General features: G+C 35.8%; 1 protein-coding gene across 1 annotated transcript; it reads right to left on the bottom strand.

Moving 5' to 3' along the window:
- Positions 1-5,821: 5,821 nt before the first annotated feature.
- On the bottom strand, positions 5,822-6,496 carry LOC127079629 (uncharacterized). The gene has a single exon (XM_051020011.1). It carries the CDS (start codon positions 6,494-6,496, stop codon positions 5,822-5,824), a length of 675 nt encoding a protein of 224 aa, XP_050875968.1.
- Between the last annotated feature and the right edge of the window lie 4,673 nt (positions 6,497-11,169).

The following is an 11,169-nucleotide window of genomic DNA, read 5'->3' as shown; positions in this document are numbered from 1 at the left end:
TTATAAGTTGTGCTACTCTTTGTTGTTATTTTAACTTGTACTTTGTAGGATGTATTTTCACCCCTCTGTTTCTATGCTTCTATGATATGAATCCATATGCAAGACATCCTTAGGATGAGATTGAGGAATAGACACATTGCGGGTATCAAAGATGGTGTAGGAGACCACTTCATTAGTTTTCCTTTGTGTTTATGTATGTTGCTTTGTCAAGTCAGTTAGTATGCTTGCTTTGTAATTAGGCTATAATATTGTGACATCGAGGTCGTGATTCATGTTTTAAAAAAATTTAGTTTCAGTTTTATGTTTTAACCAAGTACTCATATGTGACAATGTTTATATTATTTAATTTAATGTGATCCCCTATTTTATTATATGAAATAAATTTTCTACAATTCATAATTTATATATAAAAAAAGGAATTTGGGGTTTTAGGGTGTCACATGCATTAAACACCTTGGAAAATAATGGGTTGTTATAACCTCTCCATTAAATAAAGAGAAAGTGCATTAGTTTCAGATACACATTTTTAAATTTAATTTTTCTTTCTCTCTTCTCCCTAACATACTAACTTGAGCGTTGGAGTGTTAACCATGCAGGTCAACGCCTCCTCCACCACACCAAATGCTCCAATTCATTGTTGTTCATCACATCCACTAATTCATTAATCAATTATAGTTATGCTATGGAACCCCCCCCCCCCCCCCCCCCCCCCCCCCCACACACACACACACACACACACACACACACACACACACACACACACACACACATATATATATATATATATATATATATATATATATATATATATATATATATATATATATATATAATGGTCGTTGTATTTGAAAGGTTATATGTGATATTTCAGATTGTTGATGGTGGTCAGAGATAGATCACGCAGAGCGATGCGAAGCTCTATATCTATGATTTATGGGTGAAAATTGACATGTCATCCTCAATCCAAAAGATGAGGTATTTATAGAGATATCTTGGGACAGGTTCTTGAATCCAATAAGTGGTTATTCTCCCACTTCCCTAAGGAATGTGGGATACGTGGAAACATTTTTCTCTATAGTCATGAGGGAAGTTGTTTTCCGCTTTGACTGAATCATCTATCTTGTTGATGTAGAGGGCCACACCATCATCCATGTTCCATGGACAGGTGGTTCGTGAAAACTGTATTGGATAGCTCAAGCCTAATATGGGCATCTTAAAATTAGTCATGAGAAGACCCAACATTGATATTGCATCTTTTACGGCTAGGAGTATTACTCTTCAGAGAAGATTCGTCATTAATATTGCCTATTGGGTGGCCAGGAATCTTCATAGAAGATCCAACATTGTGTGGCGATAAAGATTCTTTAGAGAAGATCCAACATTTGTATTGCCTCTTGGAAGGGAAGGACTCTTCAGAGAAGATCAAACATTTGTATCACCTTTTTAGTGGAAAGGAAACTTCAGAGAAGATCTAACATTTATATTGCCTCTTCGGTGGGAAGGACTCTCAAAGAAGATCCAACATTTATATTTCCTTTTGGGTGGCAAGGACTCTTTTAAGAAGATCTAGAATTTATATTGCCTCTTGGGTGAGAGGACTCTTTAGAGAAGATTCATTGTTCAATCATTCATCAATTATAACGATGAGCACCCTTTTAAAGGTTTGTGACTTCATGGAAAAATGATAATAAAACAATTTCAAGAGAGCTTATACATGGCGCACAAAATGTCTCTTACTTTATTAAATATAAATGGTAAACGACTAAGTATAATAATTTCATAGGTTAACTGAGTTTTACGTCTTAGAGACGAGTCTACCATCCAGCTCTTCAAGTTTGTAAGCTCCATGAGATAACTTTTGACATATGTGGTATGGACCTTCCTAATAAGGTTGTAGTTTCCCCAGGTGAGGTTTTATGATAACTTGCTTGAGCACAAGATTATCTTTATTGCATTTTCCTTGGGACCACATTGGAGTTGTACATCCCGACAAATCTTCCGATAAGGTTGTAGTTTCCTCATATGAGGTTCTACGATAACTTACTTGAGCAAGAGATCGCCTTCTTGCATTTCTCTTAGGAACACTTTGGAGTTGTATCTCCTGACAAATCTATGTTTTTACCACTTTAGAGGTAAAAAGAGGTCAAAGAAAATTATAGGCTAAACCATCCAGAAAAATCTGGACTCCTGGTAAGTTGTAACCATATATCTAATGTATTTGTATACTATTAGAAGAGCAAATATTAATTTTAGATTTTATTTTTTTAGAAACATACTTATTGCGGATTCGTATGTAAATTTTGATTTTTTAGCGGATTTACCTGCGAACGTATGTGCAGAATTTCCTACAGATTTACCTGCGGAAGTTTATGTGCGCTTACCTACAAATTTACATATAAATCCACACAAAATTTAACTGAGAATCAATATCGGCAAAAAATTCCACCAAAAAACATAGCATTTGCATAAATTTTACTGAAATCTGAAGAAAAAAATCGTAGAAAAAGATAGTATTTCTAGTAGTGTGAGATCTCATCCATTGTCTCAACAATAGTCAACAAAGGACTTGCCCATTCAATAGCCAAGATTGAAAGATCAAATATGATCTAGAATCAAGAAGTAGTGTTATATATGAGCACTATAAAATTGTACAATCAATTTTCATACAACAATTTGTTGGAACAAGATCAAACTTGTTCAAGGTGAATCAATGGTTGAAGTTGTTATTTTGGTGGTAGAAAGGTTAATTGAGGAAGATGATGAAAATAGAGAAATAAGAAAAATTGAGATGAGAATATTGAATGGCATTATCTGAAGGCATTAACCACAAATATTACAATTGAGGTTTATTTATAGTGTACAAACCACTAAACAAACAGACTAAACAAAGCATCCAAAACTGCCTAATAAAACAAAACTGTTTTTCTATTTTGGCTTCAGGAAATTGTTATTTCTGCAGCAAACAAGAAGCCTTCCAAAATAGCTTCTCAAATAAGCTATTCTCCAAAAACACTTCAAAAGCCAATTACACTGCATTTGACTTATTCTAATCATCCAACACACCACCTTAAGTCAAATGCTCAATGTTCTTCATGCCCAACCTCACCACGAGTCGCTTGAAAACATCATTCGTAACCGCTTTCGTCAACAAGTCCGTGACTTGTTCTTCACTCCTGCAGTAGCGCAAATGTAACTGTCCAGAACTCACTAAATCTCTCAAGTAATGGAATCTCATCTCAATGTGCTTGCTCCTCCCATGTGCTATGGGATTCTTAGCAAGATTGATGGCTGAAACGTTGTCCACCAACAACAAAACAACTTCTCTCGTGCTGCTGTCCAGCTCACGCAGTAAGTTCACAAGCCACGCAGCTTGGCATGCATACAATGAAACTGCAATGTACTCTGCCTCGCAAGAAGAGAGAGCAACCACCGGCTCCTTTTTAGAACACCAAGAGATTGGTGCTCCGCCGAACATAAAGACATAACCAGTCGTAGACTTTCAATCATCTTTATCTCCGCACCAATTGGAGTCGGTGTATCTAAGTAAATTGCACCTTCTGCCCGTGTCACTTGCTGGAAACAAAATTCCATAGCCAAGAGTACCTTTCACATAACGAAGGATCCTCTTAACCACTGCCAAGTGTGATACCTTTGGCCTCTCCATGAACCTACTAGAAATACCGACATTAAATGCTAAATATGGCCGTGTATTGCACAAATAACGCAATGATCCAATCAATCTCCGGTATTGAGTCGGATCCACATCTTGCTCTTCCTCACTTTTGGATAGTTGTGACCGTGCCTTGGCTGGATTTATGGCAGCATTACAATGCTCCATATCACACATCTTTAAGATCTCCAAAGCATACCTACTTTGATGCATGAGCAACCCCAACTTTGTATTTTGGAACTTTATGCCTAAGAAGTACTTCACATACCCAAGGTCACTCATTTCAAACTCCTTCATAAGCTCTTCTTTGAAGCTTGAAATGTACTTTTCACAACTTCCAGTAATCAACAAATCGTCCACATATAGACAAAGTATGATTACTCCTTCGCTTGCACCCGATTTCACATAAACACCATGCTCGGACACACACTTTTTGAAACCAATGTCGTTAAGAAAACCATCTATGCATTTGTTCCAAGCTCTTGGAGCTTGTTTCAAACCATAGAGTGCCTTCCTCAACTTGTAAACCCTTGCCTCTTGATTATGAACAACAAAACCAGAGGGTTGTCCAACATACACCTCTTCATCCAATGGACCATTCAAAAATGCTGATTTGACGTCCATTTGATATAACGGCCAGCTATTGTTATTTGCTATCGCAATAACTAACCGGATGGTTTCATGTTGAGCAACTGGAGCAAATACCTCATCAAAGTCTATGCCTTCCTTTTGCAAAAATCCCTTTGCAACTAATCAAGCCTTATGCTTGATTATCTCGCCTTTCGGATTCGCTTTCACTTTGAAGACCCACTTCACACCAATTTCCTTTTTACCTTTCGGTAAGTCAACCAATATCCAAGTATTGTTTTTCTCAATCCATTCAAGCTCTTCCTTCATTGCATTCATCCACTTTGGATCGCTTAATGCCTCCTCCATATCTACCGGTTCGGATTTGGCCATTAAAGTAAAATGAATGAAATCACCATCGTTATTGATATCACTATCACGGAATACCTCACAATCTCAGAGTCTTTGAGGCATACCCCTCTGCCTCGCTGGTCGTCTACTCGATTCACCATTCTCCGTTGCGAATGGTTGCTGTCCAGCATCATTAACAGGCTGAAAATTCAAATTTCCTCCCAGGAAATCGATTTCCCCATGTGGTAAATCGATTTCTGGGCCTGCATTTCGAATCTCAGCAGCTTCAGGAAGTGCAATTTCGGGTTGGAAATCGATTTCCCCTTTCTGGGAATCAATTTCCTGGACTGATATAGCAGTAACTCTGCTGTCAAAAGTCTGAATTTCATCCACGATCACGTCTCGACTAATCACGATCTTCTTGCTACTCATATCAAACAACTTGTAGCCTCCGGTAGGATGATAACCAACAAGCAACATTTTTTCACCCTTGTCATCTAACTTCTTTCGAAGTTGACCCGGAATATGTCAAAACGCTACCGAACCGAAAACACGCAAATGACTCAAGCTCGGTTTGAATTCAAACCATACCTCTTCTAGAGTAACCTTTTCAAGCTTATTTGTAGGACACCTATTCAGCAAATAGGCAGCAGTAGAAACGACTTCACCCTAAAGCTTTTTTGGTAAATTCTTCGCTTTCAACATGCTACGCACCATGTTCATAATCGTCCGATTTTTTCTCTCGGCAACACCATTTTGTTGAGGCGTATAAGGTGGTACAACCTCACGCACTATACCCTCGTCATCACAATAACTCCTAAATTCACCCGAAGTAAATTCCCATCCACCGTCGGTTTTGAGAATTTTGAGTTTGTGACCTCTTTGTCGCTCAACCATGGATTTGAACCGTTTGAACACTTCAAACACCTCATCCTTCCTCCTAATGAGATAAATCCATAGCTTCCTACTAAAATCATCAATAAACGTGACAAAGTATCGGTTGCCTCCATACAAATTGACTTGCATTGGTTCGCATACATCGGAATACACCACCTCAAGGTGATGCTTGGTCTTATGACCCGCATCCTTGCTGAAATTACTCTTGTGTTGCTTCCCTTGCACACACTCATCACATATTTCAGATGGAATATTAATCTGTGGCAGCCCGGACACCATACCGTGCCTATGTAACGCGTCGAGGTCTCGAAAGTTGAGATGACCGAGACGGTAGTGTCATAACCATTCTTCACGACTTGCAGCAGTAGCTAAGCACCTATGCTCCATAACTTTCAACTCAATCTTGAAAGTTCTATTGGCAGCCATAGGAGCCTTAAGGATCAAAACACCGTTTTGGTCCAAAACACACAAAACCTTATTTTCCATGCGAATCGTGTAATTCCTTTCAAGCAATTGGCCAATACTTAAAAGATTACATTTGATTTCAGGAATATACAATACATCTTTGATCAAGGAATGACCACCATCCCTTCTCATGATCAAAACATCACCGACACCGTCAGCCGCTAAAGTCGTGTTATCTGCAAATCTCACTCTACTTCGTGTGGCTTGATTGATCTTCACGAACCAATCCTTTCTACCAGTCATATGAGTCGAACAACCAGAATCCAAGTACCACTCATCACTACCTTGAACTCCATCTCGAATTGTTACCAATGCGTTTTTCTCCGAACGCGTTTTCTGCACTTTTTTGGTACTGCAGTAGTTGTTGTCCAACAACTTTCTACTGTTGTCCATGCCATTATTCTCCTCCGTAATCACCACAAGAAGCGTATTTTCATCATCCGTTTCTTGCCTAGCTACCTTAGCCTCATCCGCATCATTTTCCTTGCGTTTTGAGCAACATTCTCTCGAAAAATGCTCAAACCTTTGACAATTATAACACTTCATGGAACTTTTGTCGAGTGGTTTGTAGGCGCTTTGATTACCCTCTTTGGAGCTTCCTTCAACCTTTAGCCCCTTTGAATTTTGTGGATCTTTTCCACCAAAATTCTAGAAATTCTTCTTACTTCTAGAAGACCATTTCCCTTTCGATCTCTTGTTCTTTTCATTTAAACGAGCTTGCAAAGCCACTTCCGCTTTCGCCTTATCGTTTCCTCTTTCATCCATCCTCTGTTCATGAGCTTCCAATGAGCTTTGAAGCTCATCTTTGGTCATAGTCTTGAGGTCCTTCGATTCTTCAATCGCAACCACAATGTTATCGAATCTAGGTGTTAAAGAACGCAACATTTTCGATACAATATTCTGCTCCGAAACAGCTTCACCGCAAGACTTCATTTGATTCACCAAACGCGTAACACGCGTCACATAATCGTTGATCGTTTCCTTTTCTTCCATTTGAAGTAACTCGAATTGACGTTTGTGAGTTTGTAATCTCACAACCTTTTCTTTGTTTTCCCCTGCATAAGCCTTCTCAAGAATCCCCCAAGCTTGCTTTGCCGAGTCACAATCGCCAACTTTCTCAAAGTTGTCACTATCGACGCAAGAATGTATCAAGAAGAGAGCTTTGTAGTCTTTCTTCTTCTCTTCTTTGTGAGTAGCTTGCTAGGCTGCAGTAGCCTCTTCAACAAGAGGAGTAACATCGGTGGTAATCACATCAAGCACATCTTGATAACCGAACAAGACTTTCATTTGCTTGCACCATTTGTCGTAGTTCTTCGAATCAAGAATTGGAAGGTTGGTGGGTATTTTATCGTTTGAAACGGACAATGATTGCAGCGGAATAGGATCAGAACCAAAGCTCCCGATGCCAAATGTTGGAACAAGATCAAACTTGTTCAAGGTGAATCAATGGTGGAAGTTGTTATTTTGGTGGTAGAAAGGTTAATTGAGGAAGATGATGAAAATAGAGAAATAAAAAAAATTGAGATGAGAATATTGAATGGCATTATCTGAAGGCATTAACCATAAATATTACAATTGAGGTCTATTTATACTGTACAAATCACTAAACAAACAGACTAAACAAAACATCCAAAACAGCCTAATAAAACAAAACTGTTTTTCTGTTTTGCCTTCAGGAAATTGCTATTTCTGCAGCAAACAAGAAACCTTCCAAAATAGCTTCTTAAATAAGCTATTTTCCAAAAACACTTCAAAAGCCAATTACACTGTATTTAACTTATTCTAATCATCCAACACAATTATCATAGAAGGGAACATTGGCCGTGTTGTATATGAGCATGTGAATTTTCAATATAATGCATGCTTATACTATTTAACATTTGAAATTTCGTTAATACAAAGAAGTTTCGTTAATAATTATATATTGTAGTTAATAGAAAGAAGTTTCCTTAATTTTGGATGGAAGTCTTTGATGAATTTCCAAATGCTCGAGTTTTAGCAAGACACGACGGACAATACTTTTCCTAAAACCACCACTTTAGTTTTGAAATATTATACACTGTCCTTTTTTAAATCCACCTATCTTTGAATGTTTACGGTAATTTTTTTGGTTACTTAAATTCAAAGGGTATAAATCAACTATAAATAAATACGATGGAAAACAAAACTATTAATTAATACTACCTCCATTTTTTTATTATAAATCACTTTAAAAAAATATATTATACCACAATATAAGTCGTTTTATAATATCAATAAATGATTAATGTTATTTTTTCTATTATATTCTTAAATATTTATTATTGTCTCTCATTTTAATTATATTAATTTATCTTTTCAATACCATTAATAAAGAACAATTTTATAAAATTCTTCGTAATTTTTTTTATATCATAATTGTGAGAAAATTTCCAAAATAATATTTAATTGTATGATTATATTATTTGAATTAATAATATAAATATAAATATTATATTTAAAGTTTTCATATTTCAATTGCATGGTCTATAGTAATTATTATTGGTCTAAAGTGCCATTGGTTTCCTTTCTTTTAGGAGTAGTTGCAACGTATAAACAAATATTTGTTATTCTTATGCGAAACGTTGTTACTAAGTTACAATTGGAATAATGTCATGCCTTTTCTAAGAGTTGCTACTGTTTCATAACAGACGTGATTTTCAATATAAATTACAGGTTATGGTCACGGTGAAAAAAAAAAACCAATCTCAATTAATTTCTCATTCTAAATCATCTTTCTCTTCTCTAATGCATGAGAGCAATTGAAAGAAACATTCTTCTGTAAAATATTATCAACAGATACGCTTAGAGAGATTGTGCAATTCTCTTTAAGGATTCCAAAGTATCCTGCAGGAAATTCGCTGGTAACTCCTCTTGCATCCAACATAGAAAGATTGGTGGGGGTGAATTGTTCCTTAAGGTTAGTGTAAAGCTACACGCTTTGGAAGTTTATCGTGCAAATTAATTTCTCTGTTTCAACTCCATTTGTTCTTAATTTTGCAGCAACACCAAAAATTCAAAGGAAATAACAATCTTAAGGAACATCTTTTTTTTTCATATTCAATGGCTGCTTCACTAAAAGAGATGACTTCTGACTTTGTGAAATTAGAGAAATTCGATGGAGGGAATTTTATTTGTTGGCAGAAAAAAAATGAAATTTCTTCTCACAACACTGAAGGTGGTGTATGTCCTTAACATTCCAAAACCGGAAGAAAAAGAAGATGAAACAATTGCTGAAACTAGAGAGAGACAAAAGTGGGACAATGATGATGATATATGCATGGGACACATCCTCAACGGTATGTGCGATTCGTTGTTCGACATTTATCAGAGCAGTAACTCCGCAAAAGAGTTATGGGAGAAATTGAAATCAAGATACATTCAAGAGGACGCTACAAGTAAGAAGTTTCTTGTTTCTCAATTTAATAATTATAAAATGATAGATGGTAGGTCTGTTATGGAACAAATGCATGAAATTGAACGTATTCTCAATAATTACAAACAACATAATATGCACATGGATGAAACTATAATTGTATCCTCCATAATAGATAAACTTCCTCCTTCTTGGAAAGATTTTAAAAGAATCATGAAGCATAAGAAGGAGGATATTTCTCTTGAATAATTGGGTAATCACCTTCGTTTAGAAGAAGAGTATCGAAAACAAGATGATACTAAAAGCCAATTTACTCAAGAGAAGGTCCATGTGATGGAGGAAGGAAATTCAAGCAAACATTCCAATAAAAGAAAACGGGATTTCAAAAATTCTCATGAAAACCACAAAGGTTATAACAACCTAAAGAAAAAGAAAGGAAATTGTTATCATTGTGGAAATCCAGGACACTTTAAACATGAGTGCAAGTTCTTAAAGAAAAAGAACAAAGATAAGAATTCAAGTGCAATAAAAGAAAATCTTGTTGCTGTTATTTCTGAAATCAACATGATAGAAGATGTTAATTCTTGGTGGATAGACTCTGGTGTTACCCGTCATGTGTGCAAAAATAAAGAACTATTCAAGACCATTAATGAAGAAGATGGTAGTGTTTTGTACATGGGAAATGCTTCTACTGTCCAAGTCAAAGGAAAAGGATCGGTAGAGATTGAATTCACATCTGGAAAAATACTCACTCTTAAAGATGTATTCTATGTTCCTGAAGTTAGGAAAAACTTGATTTATGTACCTTTACTTAATAAGTATGGTTTCAAATCTGTATTTGAGGGAGATAAATTTATTCTCTCCAAAGGGGGAATGTTTGTGGGGAAAGGTTATCTTTGTGAGAATATGTTCATGTGTAATATTGTTAATAATAATAATAATGTGATTTCTGCTTATACTGTTGAGTCTTGTGATTTATGGCATATGCGACTAGGACATGTTAATTTTAGTAAATTAAAAGACATGATGAAATCAAGTTTAATTCCTAATTTTGATATAAACTTAAATTCTTGTACCACATGCATGTTAACTAAAATTACAAGACAACCTTTTAAGAGAGTTGAAAGAAATTCTAAAGTATTAGATTTAATTCATTCTGATGTATGTGATTTACATGGTTGGCCTACTATTGGTGGTAAAAAATATTTTATCACTTTCATTGATGATTACACTAGATTTTGTTATGTTTATTTAATGCACTCTAAAGATGAAGTTTTAGAAAAATTCAAAAATTTTAAAGCTCAAGTAGAACTCCAACATGAAACTTTTATTAAATGTTTTAGGAGTGATAGAGGGGGAGAATTCTATCATCCTAATTATTTTGAGTCCACTGGTATTATACATCAAATAACTTCACCCTATTCCCCACAACAAAATGGGATAGCAGAAAGGAAAAATAGGGTGTTGGAAGAAATGGTGAATGCCATGTTATCATATTCTGGTTTATCCAAAGGATATTGGGGTGAAGCCATGCTAACTGCATGTTATATACTGAATAGAGTTCCTAATAAAAGGAACAAGATAACCCCATATGAACTCTGAAAGAAAAGAAAACCAAATCTTAAATATTTAAAAGTTTGGGGTTGTAGAGCAATTGTTAAGGTGCTTGAACCAAAAAGAAAGAAATTGGGAGAAAGAGGAATTGAATGTGTATTTCTGGGCTATGCTGAAAACAGCAAAACATATAGATTCATGGTTATTGAATCCAATGACTCATATCCTATTAATACCGTGATTGAGTCACGAGATGCAATTTTTCAAGAAA

This window comes from Lathyrus oleraceus, chromosome 5 (genome assembly GCF_024323335.1).
Source record: "Lathyrus oleraceus cultivar Zhongwan6 chromosome 5, CAAS_Psat_ZW6_1.0, whole genome shotgun sequence".
Lineage (NCBI taxonomy): Eukaryota > Viridiplantae > Streptophyta > Magnoliopsida > Fabales > Fabaceae > Lathyrus > Lathyrus oleraceus.
Note: the sequence above shows the minus strand (reverse complement) of the source record. Positions and strands in the feature narration are given on the sequence as shown.